This window comes from Petromyzon marinus, chromosome 37, assembly GCF_048934315.1.
Source record: "Petromyzon marinus isolate PM22_M1 ecotype Great Lakes invasive population chromosome 37, UKy_Petmar_22M1.pri1.0, whole genome shotgun sequence".
Taxonomy (NCBI): domain Eukaryota; kingdom Metazoa; phylum Chordata; class Hyperoartia; order Petromyzontiformes; family Petromyzontidae; genus Petromyzon; species Petromyzon marinus.
In genome coordinates this window covers 19,987,376-20,010,127 of record NC_133703.1, presented here as the reverse complement: position 1 = coordinate 20,010,127, position 22,752 = coordinate 19,987,376, and the positions used below count along the sequence as shown (strand labels likewise).

General features: G+C 52.9%; 1 protein-coding gene across 1 annotated transcript in view; it reads left to right on the top strand.

The window, feature by feature from the left end:
• Positions 1-14,634, top strand: part of LOC116949560 (uncharacterized) — a 51,906-nt gene extending 37,272 nt beyond the window's left edge. Inside the window, exons 2-4 of the mRNA XM_032966987.2 lie at positions 9,263-9,340; positions 11,711-11,851; positions 13,103-14,634. Of these exons, the coding sequence (XP_032822878.2) occupies positions 9,263-9,340; positions 11,711-11,851; positions 13,103-14,064 (1,181 nt within the window). The 3' untranslated portion in view covers positions 14,065-14,634. The remainder of the gene's footprint in view (positions 1-9,262; positions 9,341-11,710; positions 11,852-13,102) is intronic.
• The last annotated feature ends 8,118 nt before the right edge of the window (positions 14,635-22,752 follow it).

Here is a 22,752-nt window from a genome sequence, read left to right as displayed (position 1 = left end):
TATGGGTCTCTATGTTCGGTCTATGTGTCAGTCTATGAGTCTCTATGTTATGTCTATGTGTCAGTCTATGGGGGCTATATGTGAGTTAAAGGGTCACTGTGTGAGTCTATTGGTTTCTATGTTAGGTATTTATTTAAGTCTAAGGGTCACTCTGTGATTCTATGGGTCTCTATACGAAGTATATGGAGCTGTATGTGAGTCTACGGGTCAATGTGTGATTCTATGGGTCTCTATACGAAGTATATGGGGCTGTATATGAGTCTAAGGGTCACTGTGTGAGTCTATGGGTCTCTATATAAAGTATATTGGGCTGTATGTGAGTCTACGGGTCACTGTGTGATTCTATGGGTCTCTATATGAAGTATATGGGGCTGTATGTGAGTCTACGGGTCACTGTGTGAGTCTATGGGTCTCTATACGAAGTATATGGGGCTGTATGTGAGTCTTCGGGTCAATGTGTGATTCTATGGGTCTCTATATGAAGTATATGGGGCTGTATATGAGTCTAAGGGTCACTCTGTGATTCTATGGGTCTCTATATGAAGTATATGGGGCTGTATGTGAGTCTACGGGTCACTGTGTGATTCTATGGGTCTCTATATGAAGTATATGGGGCTGTATGTAAGTCTATGGGTCTCTATATGACGTATATGGGGCTGTATGTGAGTCTACGGGTCACTGTGAGGATATTGGTCTCTACTGTATGTGAAGCCTATGGGGGCTCAATGTGAATCGAAGCGTCGCTCTGTTAGTCTATTGCTCTCTGTGTTAGGTCTATGGGCCTCAGTGGCATAGTCGGGGTGGTCGGTTGGCATGGGCCCTGATGGAACGAATGAAATGGGACCCCACCTTCCTGCCCTGTCCGCGGAGTGCCCATCAATCCTTGCGGGAGCCGCAGGGAGAGTGGGAGGGAGGCGGCGTGGGATTTGATGAGTGACGGCTCTTTGTTAAGGGCACGTCCCGACACATATATATAAACAAGGCACCACCTCGCTTCCTCTCACCATCACAATCAACAACGCGCGCACACGAGACAAAGATCTTCCGCGTATCCTTCCTTCGATATGCCTCGGGGGGGGGGAGGGGGTGGTGAGTGTTCTTCGCTAGCGCCCGTGAAGGCCAACACGGCACACGAAGGGGTGGGTGGCCAACACCACCAGGTACTAATTTGAGGCCGAGTTGACCTAGGGGAGGCCCAGGAGCGGTTCAGATAATCGCCGCTGGTGTTGGCCGTGGGCGGGATATGAACTCGGGTCGCCGGGTTCGGAGCTTGGTGCGCTAACAACTACGCTACCGCACCGCACGCGTAGATACACAAAGACAAAGATCTCCGTATAGCCTTAAACGACTGTTGGGGCAAGTGCTGTGAGCAAACGGCGACCCGGCGAACCGAGTTCGATTCTCGCTCACTGTCGACACTAGTGACGATTATCTGAACCGGTCCTGGGCCTCCCCTAGGTGGACTCAGCCTCAAATTACTACCTGGTGCAGTGTGTGAAACATCGCCACTGGAGAGACAAAGGCGGCCGGGCGTGGTGCTCACTAACAGCACTTGCCCTAAAATGAGTCTGTTAAAGGCTATACGGGGGATCTTTATACGTGTGTGTGTGTGTGTACGCGTGTTTAGTGTACGCGTGTGTGTGCGTGTGTGTGCGTGTGTGTACGCGTGTGTGTGCGTGTGTGTACGCGTGTGTGTGCGTGTGCGTGCGTGCACGTGCGTGCGTGTGCGTGCGTGTGTGTTCGTGTGCGTGCGTGTGTGTGCGTGTGTGTGGCGTCTGTGTCCACCAAAGTGGCTAAACGGGGGCTCTGGACGGGTGCAAGGGGCTGGTAACCCCTCCACTTTCAATTAATTACCACTAAACTACGACTGAAATATGTAACTAATAAGCGTGTGCCGGAGGTCCCGGGAGGACAGGCGTCTATGACGTCTCCTGGCCAAACCCCAATTGGCGGAGCCAGGAGATTGAATCTCTACCCTCGGGGCTCCTCCAGATACAACGAAAAGCCACTACGGATGGCCACGTGGAATGTTCGAACGCTCACTGCGGAGGAAAGGCTGCGACTCCTCTGTCGGGAGCTGGACCGGTACCGCCTGGATCTCTGGGGCATTCAGGAGGTCCGGTGGACCGGTTCTGGCTCCTGCCACCATGAGGGGTGGACAGTCCTCTACTCGGGGCAGCAGACTGCCAAACAACAGGGTGTGGCTCTTCTTTTGAACAAAATAATGAAGGGGACGTGGGAGCGTGGCGGTGAGGTGTGGGAAGCTGTAAGCCCCAGGCTACTTTGGGCTCGCCTTCCCATCAACCGGAGGCGAGGAGTGGTGGTCGTGGTTACTTATGCCCCCACCGAAGACGAACATCCGTGGAGGGATGCAGGCAAAGCCGATGAATCAGATGCCTTCTATGACCTCCTGTCACAGGTGCTGGCTAAAGTGGCCCCTCGGCATAGAGTCATCTTGTTGGGTGACTTCAATGCCCGAGTTGGTCATGATGCTGGCACCTGGTCTGGAGTGATTGGAGGGCATGGGCCAGATCAGCTCAATAACAACGGTAGGAGGCTGCTAGATTTTTGTGCAGCCCATGGGCTTGTAATTACGAACACGCTGTTCCGGTATCGACGCATCCACACAACATCATGGATGCATGCCGGGTCCAAGCAAGAACATCTGCTGGACTACATAGTGACGGACCTGCGGATGCGAGCCCATTTCCTTGACACCAGGACCTACCGTGGAGCTGATCTGCCCTCTGACCATCGACTAGTCATCTGTAAGATGCGCCTGCCATTCTTACACTCCGATGGTGGGTGTACACCCAGGACCCCATTCCAATCTAAAGTGGCCTGGTTTCAGTTATCTGATGAAAGTTGCAAGCGAGAATTTCATCATCGCTTGCGGCTGGGGTTGGCATCGTCCCCCACTCCTCCTGATGTCGAGGGTAAATGGGCGAGGTTTAGGACTGTGACTCATGCAGCTGCAATGGCTGCTTTGGGTACGCGGTCCAGACGTCCCCAGAGATCCTGGCTGACAGAGGAGGTGTTCAGGATGGTTGAGAAAAAGCGACAGGCCCACTGTCATCGGCTACAGAATCCCACGTCAGAGAATGAAGAGCCTTACCGCAGCCTTCGCTCGGAGGTTCGGGGAGCCGTGAGGCGCTGCAAGGATGGGTGGTGGTCGCGGGTTGCTGAGGAGATGGAGTCTGCCTCAGTGGCCCGCAATCACAAATCTCTATTTAACTACATCAAAAAAGTAACCTACAGCGCCACAACTATTACCATCATTAGGGGAAAAAACGGTGATCCAATCTCCGACACCCAAGAATAGGTTTGCAGATTTGCTGAGCATTTCTGTGAGGTCCTAAGGGAGGGAAAATCCCTCAGCCAGGAAAACAACATGGCACAAAGTGAGGATGACCCTGCTGAGGCTGCGGTGCCTCAAATATTGGAAGAAGTCATCCCCTGTGAGTGGCTGGCTGAAGTTCCATCTGTTGAGGAAGTACTGAAGGCGATCCGGAGTCTGAGACCAGGAAAGGCAGCGGGCAGAGATGATCTCCCAAGCGAAATGCTGAGGGAGGGTGGCGTTTGTGCACAAACTGCCCTATATGACATCATAACAACAGTCTGGACCACTGGACGGGCTCTGCAGGATTGGAAGGATGCCCTGGTGGTCCCCCTCTTTAAGAAGGGGGACCGCACAGACTGTAACAACTACAGGGGCATCTCACTCCTCAGTGTGCCGGGAAAGGTCCTGGCAAGGATTATTCAACATCGCCTTGTCAGGCACGCTGAGGAGAGGCTTGCGGAGCCCCAATGCGGTTTCAGGAAAGGGCGGTCCTGCACAGATGCCATATTTTCTGTCCGTCTGCTACAGCAGAGGTGTAGGGAATTCCAGCAAGAACTACATCTCTGCTTTATTGACCTGGTCAAGGCCTATGATACCATCAATAGGCGTGGGCTCTGGGTTGTTCTTCGTGGTTTTGGAGTACCTGACCCTCTGCTCACGATCATTAAGGACCTTCATGATGGTGAGCGGGCCCGGGTAAAACTACGTGGCCGGGAGTCAGAGCCATTCCCTGTACACCTTGGGGTGCGACAGGGATGTCCTCTGGCTCCCACATTATTTAACATCTATTTTGACCACGTAGTTCGTGAAGCCTTCAATAGCTGTACCGGGGGAATCTCCGTATGGTACAGATATAATGGGAGGCTGATCGATGCCCGGGTGCGGTGAAGGGATGGCTCCCTAATGCTCAACCACGTTATGTATTCCGATGATTTGGTAATAGCTGCTCATTCAGAGGAGGAGTTGGAGACGCTGCTGCTGAGACTGGAGCGTGCCACTAAGAGATGGGGCCTTACCATCAGCCCCACCAAAACTAAGCACCTGCCTGGGTATTTTGTACCATCGGACACTCCACCCTCACAACTCCAAATCGGTGATGGGGCAGTTGTGGAGAGAGTGGAGAGTTTCCCATACCTGGGCAGTGTGCTTATGACCGGCTCCAGTTTAACAGCAGAGGTCTCACTCCGAATCAGTCGAGCGGCAATATCTTTTCATCGGTTGCGTAACGCTGTGTGGAAGCTACCTGGTCTGTCGCTCCGCACTAAGCTTCAGGTCTTCTCGGCCACGGTCATTCCCTCCCTTCTCTATGCTTGCGAAACCTGGACCCCCCTAATGGAACATCGTCACCGGTTAGAAACATTTAGGCTAGCCTGCCTACGATCCATCCTGGGTTTAACCAGGCTGGATTGTGTGAGGAGCTCACAAATCTTTGAAAGATCTGGGCAAGGTCCCATCGGTGAGCTCCTGCGGCAGGCAAGGCTGCGTTGGCTGGGTTATGTAGCCCGTATGCCCAGCCACCGCATGCCGAAACAGCTTTTGTTCGGCTGGATCGAGGGGGCTAAACGGGCGCGGCACGAGCTAGAGAAGAGATGGAGTGATGTTGTACAGGAGGACGTGGAGCTGAGTGGACTTGCCGATGACTGGTACCAGCGGTGTCAAGATCTGCCTCTGTGGAGGAGGCTCGTGAAGGACGCTACTGGGCAGTTGGAGGTAGTCGCCCTCCAACAACAACGGAAGGCGGAGGAGCGACGCTCACAACAACGAGCGGAGCGCCGGGTGGCTAAAGCACAGCAGGTTGGCACAGTAGGGGGCACAGGTGGTGCATCAGCCAGTCATCTCAGTCATCTTAGTCAGTCGACCCGTGGCACTTGGGTCTGCCCCGTGACCTCCTGCCCGCGGGCGTTCGACACTTCACGTGGCCTCAAGGTGCACATGGCCTGGTACAAGCGTTGTGGTGACGTCACCGCCACTTAACGGCGAATGGCGCTTGTTGTTGTTGTGCGTGTGTTTGCGTGTGTGTGCGTGCGAGTTTAATTGACCCGTTACTCCCAATAGCAAAACAAAAACCACTTCCCACATTCGTCCATAAAGCTGCCCGGACATTGCTCTGCACGGTAGCAGCGACGATCTCTCTGCTCTGAAGAAGGGCAATTTCCCGAAACGTCGCCAATTCAATATATATCCTCCTCCTATTTGGGCCACCTTGAGACTTACGCCTCTCAACAGTGTAACTGTTCATCGTGCCAATTGAAGCGCCTTAATCAGGAAACATAGAAAAAAATATCATCATCATGCCCCACGGTGTGTATCATTACCCGCTCGATCTCTCCCGTGGCTTTATTTACCTGCTATGAAGAAGGGCCGTTGCCCGAAGCGTCGCCAGTTATGTATTTGTTTTCCATTTAAGGCTCACGCACCACGCACACACGCGTGGTGCTTGTGTTGGACAGGACGCGTGTCGAGTCACTGTTGTTGCTCTTCTTGCTCACGGCCAATCACGCAGCAGGCAGCAGCAGCAGCAGCGGCAACATTTTTACCTTCGTTTGTGTTCGTTACACCTGAGCGCAGAGACGTGGCCCCACGTGGTAGCACGCACACGCACGCACGCACGCGCGCGCTCGCTCGCGCGGCCCCACGTGGTAGCGCGTAAGGCGCCCCCGATCAAAGCGCGTTCGACAAACGCGAGCACGCTCCAATTCCATCAGCGATCGATCTCCCTCCCCCCGTTCGGCGTCCCACTTCCCTGAGCGACATCGCTGATCGCAACACGTACGGAGGGGGGGGGAGGGAGGGGAGGGGGGGTTCCACTGCCAGTCGTGGGTGGTGGTGGCGGGGGGAGGTAGCGCAGTATGTCCACCTCGCTGTACTGCCACTAACCAGCCAGCCGCTTGGTCAAGTAACAATGTACTGCCTCGCTGCCCTCCTCCTCCTCCTCATCTCCCCCGTAGCTCGGCACGGCGTCTGATCAGTTCCATGAACGCGGCCTCCGCACGCGTGGCTGCGGAGCGTCGTGGGAACAGGCGAACACCGCGGCACGACTCCTCCTCTTAGCCGCACCGCGATGATGCGGGGGATAACCCCTCCAAACTACCCCCCTGTCGCCTAAACCTATAATCCTCGATTTCACTCCTCTTGTCCGCGGTGACATGGGTGGGACGGATTCGCCGAGCTGTAATCACAGCCCCTGCGGGTAATAGGATCAATTAGCCGCGCGGCTTCTGCTTATCCGTAAAGAAATCGTGGATAACAGGAGTATTAGATAACCCCGGCAAAGAATAGGTTTCAATTTCCGCGCGACTTCCTCTTATCCACGATATTTTAAGGAGCCACTTCGCTATGCATTGTCGGTAAAATAGCGGATAACAGAAGCAGTAGGGCCGTGGGTAATATGAGTTTTGGGGGACCCTTCAGCTGCCGCTAATAAGAGGATTTAACGGGTAATGGGACCGCGGATCATAGGAGTTCTGTACCTCCATTCCGTGTCTCCAGATAGGTGCCGGTGTTCATATAGGGCTGCTCTTGCCGATTACATCCCAATAATCCGGCAGCATTTGTTGTAACGAGCCTGATTCTGCTGATGAGACCCATTGAATCGAAACCGGTCCAGCATTATCCAGATAAAACCAATGTCGCGTGATAATATTGGTCTTGAAAGCCACTGGGGGCCGATGGCCTGGACAATATTTGTCTTCATAATTCCACAAGATGTGCCACGAGTCCTGGTCGCGATGCAACTCAAGAAATATAATTATTCATATTCATGTCTGGAAGGTGGCCAGGTGGCTCAGAGGTCAGGGGTCAGAGCCGATTCCCGCGAGAACCTGGGTTCGAATCCCACTCATTACATTGGCATGCAAAACTATTTTTTTATTAAATTAAATAAACAATGCAGGACTCTCTTGAACATGAGTCATGCGGACTCAGTGTGACTTGATCTAAGAGCAGTCTATTATGTAGACTATATGAAGGAGTATATATATTTAAATTAAATATACAATGCAGGACTCTCTTGAACATGAGTCATGCAGACTCATTGTGACTTGATCTAAGAGCAGTCTATTATGTAGACTATATGAAGGAGTATGTTTTGTGTGTCGCGTGTAAGGCCGTCTGTGTGTGTGTTTATCTCTTTGTGTGTGACCGTGTCTGTGTGTGTGCGTGTGCGTGGGGGGTGGGGAGCGGTGGCGCATTGGTTAGCGCACTGTGCTACGAACCCAGCGACCCACGTTCAATTCCCGCTCAAGGCCACCAACACGTGACGATTATCTGAACCAGTCCTGTGCCTCCTCTAGGTCGACTCGGCCTCAAACGAGGACAGTATCTGGTGCGGTGTATAAAAAAAATCATCACCACTCGGGAGACAGGGTTGGTCAGGCGTTGTGCTGGCCAACCACCCCGTCGTGTGTCATGCCGATCTTCATAGGTGCTAGTCGCTAACAGCACTTGCCACAACAGTCTGCTGAGGCTTTACGGATCATCTTTATATTTATAATTGGTGGTGCCCGCTGCTACTATAAATTTCCACAAATGACAAGCCACTTCGTTGGGCCATTTGTGACCGGGTCGCTTCTGAAAAAAAGAGCCATATAGCTCAGTGGGCTTTACCTGGTGAAAATGACAAAGAAATTATTAAAATAAAAATATATATTGCCGTTGCTGTTGTGGCTATCCGGGGGATCTTTGTCTGTGTGCGTGTTAGAGCATTCCCCTGCATTGTCATGCTAAACCGGGAGGGACTACGCTGTGTGGCGCCTCCCGCCTCATCAGAAAAGGTCACTCGTCTCACGCTCCCTGTCATCGAGATGCCACGGAGAGAGAGAGAGAGCGAGGGGAGGAGCAGGAGGGGGGAGCACCGTAGCTATGCGGTGTGGTTCACGCCGTGGTGGTGTGCAGTGTGGTTCACATCGTGGTGGTATGCGGTGTGGTTCACGCCGTGGTGGTGTGCGATGTGATTCGTGCCGTGGTGGGGTGCGGTGTGATTCACATCGTGGTGGTGTGCGGTGTGGTTCACATCGTGGTGGTATGCGGTGTGATTCACATCGTGGTGGTATGCGGTGTGGTTCACGCCGTGGTGGTATGCGGTGTGGTTCACGCCGTGGTGGGGCGCGGTGGTGGTGTGCGGAGGGGGGGGATCGGGGAGTTGTGTTGATGACCCTGACGGAACGTGGATAATGATGATAACAATGATGATGATGATGATACCAATGATGATAACAATATTGTTCTGGATGATGAATGTATTATTTTGAATGATGATGATGATATCATGTTGAATTATGATAACAATGGTGATGATGATGAATGTATTATTTTGAATGATGATGATGATGATAACAAAGATGATAATGATAATGATGAAATTGTTCCCGGATGATGATATTATTTTGAATTACGATGGTAACAATTATGATGATATTGTTCTGGATGATGATGATGATTATGATGACGATATTGTCCTGGATGATGATATTATTTTGAATAATGATATTGTTCCAGATGATGATATCATTTACAGTTATTATAATGATATGGATTATGATATAAACGATGATGATGATGATTATGATAACCAAGGTCCATTTTGATGATGACTATTACGACGATGATGACAACATTTGTGATTGTGGAATAAGTTGTCTTGATAGGCGACGATCGCGTTGGCGATGAAGATGTTACATTTAATCACGACAATGGTGACGCTGACTTCATCATGTTTACAGTCTTTGTCAGAATGTTTGCATTTTAGAGATTTCCTCTCGCTCTCCTCTCCGCTCTCCTCCCCCTCTCTGCCTCTCATTATTCTCTCTCTCTCTGCCCTTTCTGTCCTCTCTGCCCTCTCTCTCTCACTTCTTCCTCTCTTTCCTCTCTCTCTCTCTCTCTCACCCCCTCTCTCTCTCTCCCCATCCTCTCTCTTTCACTCAGGTTCTCTGAAGGGGCGCTGCAAGAAAATTGATCATTTTCCTGAAGATGCCGACTTCGACTCAGCCGAGTACCTGATGCGTAAGTCCGAACCACGGTATTGCACCGTCACAATCGTCATCGTCATCATCATCACGCGTTCCACGCAGCACACCTGCGGCACGTGACACCCCCCCGCCCCCATTCCACCCCCCCCCCCTCCCAGCGGCAGCTATTCCTGTGTGGCACAAGCTAATGATGATGATGTCAACATGAAACACACTCGTATAGAGAGAGAGAGAGAGATGACGAATCAGAGGCGCCAGGAGGAGGAACCACAGACGAGCGGAAAGGAAGCAGCAGCAGCCGGTGCCAACAATTTCCCAAGCTCTGCGGGCCTCTTTATATATTAAGTTGGCTCAGTGGTAGAGCGAGCGGCTCGCTATCATAAGATTGCGAGTTCGAATCATGGTTTGGGAGGTGCGTGGGTGGGTTGGGGGTGACTCCACCCATCATCCCTTCCTCCAGTGGTTGATAAAATAACGAACTGCTTTGTGCAGAGATTCTCCCCGTGGAAGCGTGGATTTTTCTCCGGGTCCTCTGGTGTCCCCCTCCCCCCCCCTCCCCCCCCCTCCACTCTCAGAATGAACATCCACGCGTTTAGAACATTCGGCTATACTGCCGTAACTTTCCGCGCGATGACGATAAGCCACTTTTGTGAGGACCGGGTGGCTTCTGAAAAAAAGGTGCAACTGCGTAGCTCATTGGGGCCTTACCTATTCAAATAAAATAGTTTAGTGTGTCCATCCTCCTCCCTGTTCCTTTTTGCAACATCCACCCCCAATATGCCCTCGTCTCCCCCCCCCCCCCCCCCCGCCACTCTCCTCCTCCTTAGCCCCTTCCCCCCACTCATCACAAGCCGTCAGCGTCGTCATTAAAACGTTCGGGCGGCAGCTTTCCACCTCCGCTTGAGCACCTGCATGCGCACAAGCAGACCCTCGATGGTCCGGGCTGCTCCCAGCGTTATCCGGCGGTCCCGCGGGCCGACCCGGCAGGAACCTCCTCCGGAGGATGTAACCGGGTTCCGGCGATCGGCGACTACCCGGCGCGACAAACAACAAAGCAGCTCCGTACTCTTTGGTTCTATTCGGTAAAGTCACCACGTAGGTAAAAATAATAATAATAATAAAACAACAAAAATCACGACGTTTCGGCCACAACACAAGCTCAGACTGCGACCTTTAAGCTGTGTGTAAAGGTCGCAGTCTGAGCTTGGCTCTGTTTCACTCCAGCGCAGTCTTCGAGACAGGCTGGTCCCTTCACCTGATGAAGGCCGCTTGTGTTGTGGCCGAAACGTCGTGATTTATGTTGTTTTATTATTATTATTTTTTACCTACGTGACTTTACCGAATAGAACCAAAGAGTATGGATCCTTGCAGTCACGAAAGCTTCAAATCTAGAAAAGCAGCTCCGCTTGATTTCAGTGCTAGATATTCCATGCGGTGCATTATAGGCTACGTACAACTTAAACAATGAAAATACTGCACGTGTATATGCATCGCCCCGTGGTGCGGGGTCTTCGAGATTGGAGCGAGAAGTGCGGTGTAGTGAATGTCATAACTTTTTTTTTACGGTAGGATATTTATTGTTGCCTATTTGTACGTTTAGTTACGCCGATTTCATGTCATGAACAAGTTTAAAACACAACAAAAATATCAAACACCTCAAAGCATAAAGTCATACAAGAATGTGCAAAAATAAGCGATTTTAAATAATGATCATGTCGTGATTTTCCGGCATTTTTGAAAATCCGGCACTCCCCCCCCCCCCCGAAGCCGCCCAATAATCGATGATCTACTGCATATCACACATGTTAACATGGTAATCGATGGTCTACTGTTATATATCTACGTTGAACTTCTTTCACACCGTACGTAGCCAACCGTGCGAATCGCAGGTGCGGGGGATGGACAACCGTCATTGCCATGACGATGGTGATGATGGGCACTTGCGGCTGCACTTAAGATGATTCAGATTATTTTGCTGCCGTAAATCTCCACGTGATTAACCACTCTGTTGTTGAGCCATCGCTTCTGAAATCGAAGTTAACACCTTAGTGGGATTTACCTGGGAATGTACAAAAAAAAAGGTAGTTTAGTTTTATTTGTTCAAGTGATTCGTTTATCTTTCCCTACACTTTGCACTCCTTTTCGAGTTGATGTAACAAAACATTTGTTGTCGTCGTAGCGTTCTGACGCCGTGCCCCTACGGGGACACCTTGTGGAAAAGAGCTTTGTAGCTCATCGGATTCCTCCAGTTTGAAAAAAAACATTTGAATAACTCTGACGGTGCCACTGCTGCTGCTAACGTTGGTGATGCTGCTGCTGCTGATGCTGAATGATGACGTTGATGACGTTACCCGCCCCCGCCCCCCACCCCACGCCGTGACCCCCCCGCCTGCCCCCCCGCAAGGCGTGGTGCGAGCCTCTAGCGTGTTTCCCATACTGAGCGTGGCGCTGCTTCTCTTTGGGGGGCTGTGCATCGCTGCGAGCCGCTTCTACAAATCCAAGAACAACATTGTGCTCAGCGCGGGGATCTTCTTCGTCTCTGCAGGTGGGGCAGCACGCGAACACACCAAAGGCAAAGATGCCCCGCCACCCCCCGCCCCCCGTTTGGCCTTTACAGATTTTTCAGGGGCAAGTGCTGTTAGCGAAGTAGGACCTACAATGGCCGGAACCGCCGGCACAATCGCCGTGGCCATCAAACCGCTGTGGCTGTTATTTAGTAATGACACCGCACATCCCATGCGGTACTCCTTGAGGGCCACTGCTACCACCACCAAATCACCACCACTAAACCACCACCACCAACCTACTACCACCACCAAACCACCACCAATCTACTACCACCACCACCAAACCACCACTACCAATCTACTCCCGCCACCACCAATCTACTACCACCACCAATTTTCTCCCGCCACCACCAATCTACTACCACCACCACCACCACCACCACCAAACCACCACCAACAATTTACTCCTACCACCACCAATCTACTACCACCACCACTAATCTACTCCCGCCACCACCCATCTACTACCACCACCAACCTACTACCACCACCAATCAACTACCACCACCAAACCACCACCAAACCACCACCAATTTACTCCTGCCACCACCAATCTACTACCACTACCACCACCAATTTTCTCCCCTCACCACCAATCTACTACCACCACCACCACCACCACAAATCTACTCCCGCCACCAACAATCTACTCCCGCCACCACCAATCTACTACCACCACCAAACAACCACGACCACCACACGACGCAGGTAGTGGTAACATCATCATCTTGGTTGTGTAACCACCACGATTACTACCATCACTAAAAAAATTCAAGCGCCTTCACCTCCACCACCACTCCCACCATCATACAACCACCAAACTACTACAATGCCACCACCACCATGATAATGTTGATGACGCCCTTAGTGGCATCACTGCGTACATCTCCACCAGGCTACCACCACCAAACTACTACCATGCAGCAGCCACTGTCATCAAACCACTACCATGCAGCACCACCACCATCAAACCACTACCACTCCACCACCATCAAACCACCACAGGCAAAATTACTACCAGCACCACCATTCCCATCGCCACGAAACAACCACCACCACTGCTGCCAAACCACGACCTAGCACCACCACCATCGCTGCCACCACCACTGCAGCCACAACCGCAGCAGTCGACGAATCTCCTAACTCCCCCCCGCTCGTTGTTGTTGTCGTTATTGTTGTCGTCGTCGGCGGCGGCGGCGGCGGCGCCGTGGCGGGCGCGGGTGGGCCAGGTCTCAGCAACATCATCGGCATCATCGTCTACATCTCGGCCAACGTGGGCGACCCCAACCAAAGCCAGTCGAAGAAGAACAACTACTCGTACGGCTGGTCCTTCTACTTCGGCGCGCTCTCCTTCATCGTCGCCGAGATGGTCGGCGTCCTCGCCGTGCGCATCTACATCGACAACCACCGGCTGGAGCGGGCGCGCTTCCGCCCGGACTTCCTGCGCAAGTCGGCCGCGTCGACGTCGTCGGCCGCGGCGGCGGCCGCGGCGGCCGCGCGTGTCCCCGCCGCCTACGTCTACCGCTACCGACGCCGCTCGCGCTCGCCGTCGCGCTCGCGCTCCCGCTCGCGCTCCAGCTCGCGGTCGAGCGAGGCGCCGCTGTCGTCCCTCCACCAGCAGCAGCAACAGCAGCAGCAGCAGCAGCAGCAGCTGCACCAGCAGCAGGGTTCCATGGGCATGCCGATGTCGATGCAGATGACCATGCCCCTGCAGATGACCATGCCGCTCTCCATGCAGATGACGATGCAGCAGCAGCAGCAGCAGCAGCCGCGCTCCCGCGACGGTTCGCCCGTCGCGGCCAAGGGCTTCTCCTCCGTGGCCTCGCAGGGCCTGCAGGCCGCCGCGGGCCAGCAGGCCGTGGCAGTGGCGGGGCAGTCGCAGGCGTCGGCGGGAGACATCGCCATGTACACGCTGGGGCGCGGCGACGCCGGCGGGAAGCAAGTGGGCGGCGGAAATGTGGCGGCGGCCGGAGGCGGCGGCGGCGGCGGTGGCGGCGGAGGAGGAGGAGGAGGAGGCGGGGGGGGGCCCTTCAACAATTCAGGAGGAGTTGGAGGAGGAGCGGGAGGAGCTGCCGGGATGAACGTGGGCGGGGAGGGAGGATTCGTGCAACACTCGCACAACTGCGTGCACAAGGAGATGCAGGACACGCTCACGTCGACCATCACGAACCGCAGGACCACGCCGGTGTGACGGGGGCCCTCCTGCTCCTCCTCCGCCTCCTCCTCAACATCCTGCTCATCGACGTCGTCGCGGGAATCCAGGGATGGGCTGCGTAATAACGACCGAGTAGAACTTTTCACGTTTGTATCTATTTCTTTTTTCCCCCGCTTCAGAAATCCGAGTCGGTGCCCCGGTGGCCTAGGCAGTTCCGGCGCGGCTTATGAAGCCGAGCCGCGCCGCTGACGTCACGAACGAGTTCACGCGCGAGGAGGCGGCGACGGAACGGGTCGAGGCGCGCGTTGGCCACGCGGCAACGCCGTCTGTGTGCCCCCCCCACCCCATCACCACCCCCGCCGCATCCGTACTGGACGACGTCACGCGGCGCCACGAACGCGGTCATTCGCCCGCCCCTGGCCCTGCTTGGCCCCCACCTCCCCACAACTAGATTCTGACGTCTTCTCGTGAGGCCGGGGGGCACGTCACGGTTTCGGTTCTGGCTCGCCACGGGCAAACGGACAGTGGCGAGCTGCCCCGCCGTTACTGCCTGTGAGCGCCACCGTGCTGCCTCGGCTCGGATGATGTGCCCGTGGAAGAAAAAGAGGCTGCCGTTGGGTTTCTCCAGCGGTGGCTGCGTTGAAAAGGTAAAGGCGGAGCCCTGCAATTGCGCACTTGCGCCACTGCTGGGCGGAAGGGTGCGCCCACCACCGGTAGTTGCACCTCCTCGTCTCACCTCCTCTTGGCCAGACATCTAGGAAGAGGTGGGAGTGACGATGCCATCTGCTCGCGTCTATCGCGCTTTCAGCAGTGTGTGTTGAGATCTGGTCACACTGAGTGTTGAGATCTGGTCACACTGAGTGTTGAGATCTGGTCACACTGGGTGTTGAGATCTGGTCACACTGAGTGTTGAGATCTGGTCACTGAGTGTTGAGATCTGGTCACTGGGTGTTGAGATCTGGTCACACTGAGTGTTGAGATCTGGTCACACTGAGTGTTGAGATCTGGTCACACTGGGTGTTGAGATCTGGTCACACTGAGTGTTGAGATCTGGTCACTGAGTGTTGAGATCTGGTCACTGGGTGTTGAGATCTGGTCACACTGAGTGTTGAGATCTGGTCACTGGGTGTTGAGATCTGGTCACACTGAGTGTTGAGATCTGGTCATTGGGTGTTGAAATCTGGTCACTGGGTGTTGAGATCTGGTGACACTGAGTGTTGAGATCTGGTCACTGGGTGTTGAGATCTGGTTAATGGGTGCTGAGATCTGGTCACTGAGTGTTGAGAGCTGGTCGCTGTTGAGATCTCGGCACGCTATGCGTTGAGGATCATATTGGAAATCAGGTTGAAAGTTTATGCATATTTGTGACCACTTGGGCTTGATTAATGTGTTGAATAGAAAGTCATTGCCTGTAAATATTTGGCCAAAACATCAGCGGAACAAACTGCCTGTCCGAGAGTCCGAGAACGCATGCGTTCAACTCTTCGTGGATTGTGGAACTCAATGCGCGCACAGCAACTATTTTTTTATTTAACCAGGGGCGACCTGGCTACCACGAATGATCGCTCAACGAAGTGGCTTATCGTCGTGTGTACATTTATAGCAGCCAAATACTCTGAACGCATGTTGATTCTAAATTACGGAAGGGGACAAACCGGAGGACACCAGAGAAAAATCCACGCGACCACGTGGAGAGAGACACGGGATCGAACCCACGACCTCCTGTATGCCAGGCGAGGTAGTTAACATCTCGCCACCGCGGCACCCCTGTGGCAAGGAAGCGCAGGGCAAACGTGGAAATGTCATGTCACTCTTAAACTCGCCCTTGTGTGGTACTGTAGAGGATATCGTTGGAACTCTCCAAACCATGGCCACGGAACTCTCCATTGGTCGTTGCCGCGCTTTGATGGCCGCTCCCTGACGCTCGCGGAACTTGACGGAAGAGCCTCCCCAGTTTCCCGCCACTCGCCGGTCATGTTCCCTCGATTGCAATTCATCGCATCCTAAACGCTTACGTTTGCAAGCATTAAAGACGTATAAATGTGTCATTCCCTAAACGAAGGTTTCTTGTGGGGTTAGATCGCGAAAAATATAAATGTGTCGTTAAACCCACCACCACCCGACAGAGCCGATTGGTAAGGTTTGTCGCGTAAACAAAACGTGCCAATTAGTTACGACATCAGCACGCCTGGTGCGTTGGGAGAGTGAGCCCACGACATTTACAATTCGAGTACCGTGACTTTTCGCCGGTAATTACAACCAGCATCATCAGGCGCCTGGTGAGGCTGGATGGGTAATATTCTCCGTGAGGGCTCACGTGTTGGTCTTGAGTTGAACACAATTTTCACAATCAGGGGGTCAGGTGAACTTTTTGCTTTTTTACCGAGGGGCCGAACGCGACACTTGCAAATACCTTTTAGTGGACTAAGGCAAAGATTCCCCCGTGTAGCCTTAACAGACTGTTAGAGCAAGTGCTTGTTGGGCGAGCGCTTATTGAAGACCGTGGCATGTGACGGGGGGAGGTGGGGTGGGGTGATGGCCAGCACCACGGCCCGGCTGTAGCTTTTTTCTCCGCAGCGCTGATGTTTACGCACTGCACCGGGGTGCTCCTTTTTAAGGCTAAGTGAGCCCGATCGGAGAGGGCCTCCTTCCCGTACCCGATTTAGCGCAGCTAGGATGCTCGCCGGCCACGTCGCCGTTTGTAGGGGCGCCCCACGTGGCCGCCGGGCCCGATTATTTACATTTGTGTGCGACCTTACCAACGCGCACCCCCTTACTGGACGCCAGTGAGAAAGAGCTTCATAGCTCATCGGATTTCTTCCTCTGGTCTAAAGAAAGATTCTGATTCTGAAATAAATAATCGAAGTCGCGGCCCGTGTCTGAGCCGTCGCCCAATCAAACTCCCCCCCCCCTCCTCCCCATTCTATATATTTTTTTACAGAAACTGTCATTTTATCCACGCTTTTATTTAAAAAAAATATCCAAACGTGTTTTGACTCGAATACAATGTAGCACTTATTTCAGCAGAGTGGAAGGAAATCCGATGGCTGGCTCTCACAAAGTAACCTAATGCTATGGAACCCGAGAAGAAGAATATTTAATATTTTCAGTCATGGCAATTGAACGAACGCAACGCTCCCCAATCATTTTTTATTGCATCTCGCCCTCGCCCCCCCCCCCCCATCTTTCGGATCGACACAACAACAATAACAATGACAACAACAAAGGCCCAAAAAAATCCTGCCTCGATATGACATTTATTTCGGACAATCCGAATTTGTTTGCGTAAAATTATTTCGGATAAACACGTGAATAGGAAGTGACGTAACATCCGTGCGCTTTTACCGCCTCAAGAAAGACTGAACGAGACTATTTTCGTTTTACCACGTGTTAGGTGCCCACTGAGCTATGTAGCTTCTTTTCAGAAGCGACATTGGCCATAGCAAACGAGAGCTCAACGAAGTGGCTCATCGTCACGTGGACATTCATAGCAGCAGCAGCAGAGAAACTCTGAACGCGCGATGTTGTTTATTCAAAATTTTGAGGGACACACCCGGAGGACCCGGAAACTCCACGTATACAGCAGCAGCAGCAGCAGGCGTCAGGGTCGGGATCGAACCCACGACCTCCTGCATACCTGGCGAGGCAGTTAATATCCCCGAGACACCGTGGCGCCCCCCACGACGCACGCTCGTCGCCTCGTGTCGAGATCTCGTCACCACTTTCGCTGACACGCAAACGCGTGAACGAACGAGGTGGTTACTTGCAACGGATCGGGTAAAAAAAAAGAAACCAACAACAAAACTTAGGTGAGAAATTCTCCTTTTGCAAAATTTAATTTTAAATCGGAAATCAGGAAATGTCACATTCGAAAGTCGCCCTTGACCTGGGCGGCTCATCAGCATCGTTTCGAGCAAGGCTCACTGCTGCTGCTGACGATGATGAGACACTGAATGTCGAAACCGGTCCCAGAAGTTTGCTTGCGCTGAACCAATTCTGCTGTAATCGTGCACTCCCACAAGGCCGTGTGGCTGGTGAGAAGTAAAAAAAAAACAAACACAGATTAGATATATTTTTTAACGTAAAAAATGAAATCCGTTTGCATTTTTAATCTGGTAAATGTCAACACAATACCGACTTTCGGGGTCTCAATAGGGTGGGAAGGGCGGTACGGGGAGGCAATTGCCCCAGTCCCATCCACCCACCACCCCCACCCCGGATCTGCTCCTGAGCATCTAAAATGTTGCCCGCGTAACGCAATCGTTCAGGCCAGTGCGGTGGCGCAACAAACGACGTGGTCAGCTCAGCGGGTGCGGCAATCGGTCATGTTGGAGGGGAGGGGGGGGAGGGCCCCAATATTTGATTTGTCTCTCACGGTGGCTGTCAAGGGGGGCACCCAACTAAAGTAGTTTTATTTTTGTTGTTATTTTACCAGGCAAGGCCCACTGAGCTCCACAGCTCTTGGTTTTGTTTTGTTTTAAAGAAAAAAAGCGGCCTGGCCGCCACAAGCGATAGCTCAACCTAGTGGCGTAATCGTGCGGGCGGCTATCGAGTGTGCAGGCGTGCAACTGCGTCCCTGGGTGAGTGCAGCGGTACGAAGAGTTTGGACGGGGTGGGTGGGTGGGGGGGCAGTGATGGTGGAAGTTGGACAGATGACCCCTGATTCCATTGCGAGCAGCGGGGTGTGGGGGCCTGCCCCCCCCCCGTGCCCACCAAAGTTCGATGCCACCGCTGGCGATGTCGCGCTGTGAGCAGGGAGGGCCATGGCGCCATCTGACAGGTGGTCCACAACATTCGTGGAATTGCCACGAAGTGAATGAGACATCGCAATCGCCTCGCGGGTTCCCCAGTGCCGCCGCTGCTGCTGCGTCGCCCTCCGATGCGTTTTCTGTTATCGGGGGGGAGGGGGTTGTTCGGCACGATGTCCGACGTTTCGCCCCACGTGCCTGCAGGGAGATTTCTCCGTCTGCACAACCGGGCAGCTGTGCCGGTGGTACGGCTCATGAAGAAAGGGCAGGGGGGGTGGGGGAGCTACATATCAACGTAATGTGTTGCGCCATACTCGTATTACAAATTGTTACTATAAAACGATGATGATGGTAATGACGGATTTGTCTTAACGAGGGCGCGGGATCCCCGGCGAAGACCCAGGAGGAGATGGCCAACGCGAACGATGGCAGACCGATTTTGGCAGCTGCTCCCCGGCGCGTGCAGCGAAACGTCGGACAGCGCGCGGTCCCACCCAGAAACGCGACGGAGAACAGCACAGGAGCGGATGAGCTGCCAATCGACAACGAGCAGCTGCGATGCGGCCCGACAAAAAAAAAGTAAACAACCCCAGCGTGCCAAGGGCCGCAACGCCCTGCGTGGTGAATGCGAGAGGTCGGTAGGTCCTGAAATAAAATAAAGTTAAGATAGCGATTCTTTAAAAGGTGTTGCCCCCCCGCCTCCACCCCCTTTGATCTATTGCTGATGCGTGTGGATAGGGCGGGGGGGGGTCAGGAAAGAGTTGCGTTACATTGGGGGAGGTGGTGGTGGCGGCGGGGGAGGGGAGCTGGGGATATATTGAGTAAACTTGCACCCATTGTTTCAGCTCCCGCGCCGGGAGATTGTGATCGCGGCGAATCGAAGCGGCGACTTCTGGCACGAAGCAAAATCGGGCGCGGACGCCGCCGATCAATCTCGCCCACCGATCAATGGCACGGTACCAGGACACGGCAGGGTACATCTGTAGCCACGGGGTTTTTTGTTGTGTTGTTCTCTATTTAATGCGGTTTCATGAAGATGGAATCGCCTCTTCATTTATTTACACGCATTCAGGATGCGTTTATAAATATATCAGCGGAGATATATTTATCCAATCAGCCGTGACCAAAGCGTTACTTATTTATGTATTTATTTTGCGCGGCCACGTGATGCAGATTGAGGAGGACGGCATTTATCTTCGCAGCTGCAGCGCTTTGTAAAGGGCACGGCGGTCGATCCACTGCTGGATTGTTGTTGCTTCACAACCGCCGCCGCCGCCGGTCTCGGCACAGCAACCACCTTGGGATTTTTAAACCTCTGTCACCAACACTGCCGTCAATCATCACCACCACCACCATTATCACCACCACCACCGCCACTAGCGACCACCATTATTATCGCAATCGCCACCAGCAGCACCACGACCATCACCGTCGTTTCACCTCCTCTTCGATTGGAGTGGCGGTGCGGTGCTTAGCGCACTGCGCTTGGAATCGGGCCAGCTGAGTTCGACTCCCGGGCACCGCTGACATCAATGGCGATGTCCCCCCCCCCCCTCTCTCCCTTCTCTTCACCAACCCTGCACTTTGCTTTGCTTATGCCGTGTTGCATAATATGGCAAAGCGAATGTAAAGGTAAAGGTGTCTCGAGTGGCTCAACGTGGCTCCAGGTTTTGCGTGCGCAGTATCCAATATCCAATAGAATGCGTTGGGGTGGGGGGGAGGTTTGTTTCGTGCCAAGCAGCGTAATTGTCGAGTCTGGGAAAGTCATGGCAGTGTATCCCTGCGATTCGCCTGGTGGGGGTGGTGGGGGGGGGGGGGGATGGTGGGGTTGGGTGCTGGGCGCACGGGTTGGGAAATTGTGGGGAGCCTAGACGTCGGAGCATACAAACTGTTGTAAAACTGTGGATTTTCTACACTTACACCGCGATATTGACTTACTTATTTGAAACAATTTACTGCTGAAAAAATACGCAGAAATCGCTTTATTCACAAAATTACAATATTCTCCGGATTATAAGACGCTCCGGATAGTAAGACGCAACCCCCCCCCCCCCCCCCCAAACCGGTGTCGATGAAGTTGTGCAAGCCTGGCACCACGCACACACAAAGCTACTGGGTTTCGAAGTGCGTCTCAGAATGCAGAGAATACGATGTGTTTTGTTCGTGTGTGTTCGTGTTTTCTAAACTTGCGCGGGACGAGAAATGTGAAGGTAATGATCAACACCGTTCATAAAATCCCCCTAAACCGCCCACTCCTCCCCCAACCCCCCCCCCCCAAGAGAAAAAAAATCGATTACTTTTTTTTGTTATCAGCCCCTCCAACAGCAACCACTCAACGAGACAATGTCCACTCGTGTCGACCGGCGTGGCAGAAAGAATAAATAAATCAACCTTCAGACACTTGCGGGGGCTGGTGCAACGTCAACATCACCACCAACAACATCATCATCATCGCGTCGCTCGCTGCAAACGCCAAATCATCAGCAACTTTGCTGCCACTGCGATGCTGGAGATGAATTTTATCTGTTTACTTATTCGCTCATTTTGCCCGTGCATGGAAGAAAGAAAAACAATCTGAAAAATATGAATTTTAAAGTCACCGATTCAAACCTCTGACACTCCCCACGCATTGACAACTTCCAGACATTCGTCAAGAACTAACGGAACATCTAATTACATATATTCTCGCAAAACGTGCATGGAGAATCTTCCGGAGGATTTTTTTCAAAATTCCGGATGCACTTTTTGTCACGGCAAAGAAACTGCCGGATTTAAAAGGAACAGCAACAACAACAATAACAACAACGGGCAATAGCCCTAACGATCGCGGGAAGAGATGTGGCGGAGGGAGGGGGGGGGTAGAGAGAGAAGGGAGAGAGGGAGGGGGGAGGAGTCGTGGCGATGAGAATCTCGAACGTGAACCGCGAAAGGTTACAGCCGTCTGCTCCGCTCTTCGTCCGTCCGCCCTAAGTCAAGCGAGAAGGAATCTCGATATTTTTTTTCGTGTGTGTGTGTTGGTGGGGGGCTGCCGAGGACGGAGGGGGGCATGCCCCTCCCCATTCCTCCCTCCCCCATCTCTCCTCCCTCCACCCCCCCCGTCGCCACACCGTGATCACACCGCGGTCTAATTCCACGGCCGATCCGGTTGCTTTGTAATGATCGAATTCTGTGTCGTCCGTCTGTTCGCTCTGTTGGGGAGGGGGCTCTATCGACGGCGGGGGAAGGCGTCTCGAGGATCGAACTCGCGTAACATGGAGCGCGAACTTTGGCGTTTCGTGACCTGGCATGGATCATGACGGCTGTCACGGATTTCTGTCGGCTGCGTAGAGGTAACCACGCAGCAGCAGACCAGTCCCCGTCCGTAGGAATGTGGAATGTTACCCCACCACCGCTACCACCACCACCACCCCCCGAACCAACGGGAGAAACTGCATGGGACCACCCAACGGAGAAACGAGATTTTGGAGAGTGGCGATTCTGTGTGGAATTGACGTCTCAGACGAAAACAACAACAACAACAATAATAACAATTCAATTTTAACACACAAAAAATGGAATATTTCTCGAACAAAAAAAAGACGAAACGAATACAAAAATAAAGGATCTTAGCGGTATCAAAGAGGACATATTCGGCTTGGTGCGTTTTAATTAATTTATTGTATCGTCGCGACCCAGATGTTTTGCATGTTGCTACACACGGCCACTATAAGGGGCGCCTCCACGTGGCCTTCAAGGGCGCAATTGAGGTGGCCGATATTGTTGTTGTTGTTGAACGTAAACCAAACAACAACGACTAAAAGTTCACACGAGGGCAACGCCTTGTTACCCGAAGCCGCATCTCACCCGACTCGCGTTAGCGATGATGGCACCAAAAGTAAATTTGTTTATTCGTAACGAACAAACAACAACAATAATATGACCTGCATGCAAAGACGAATTCGTTGGGGTTATGTGTTTTTTTAAATTAATTTTGCGA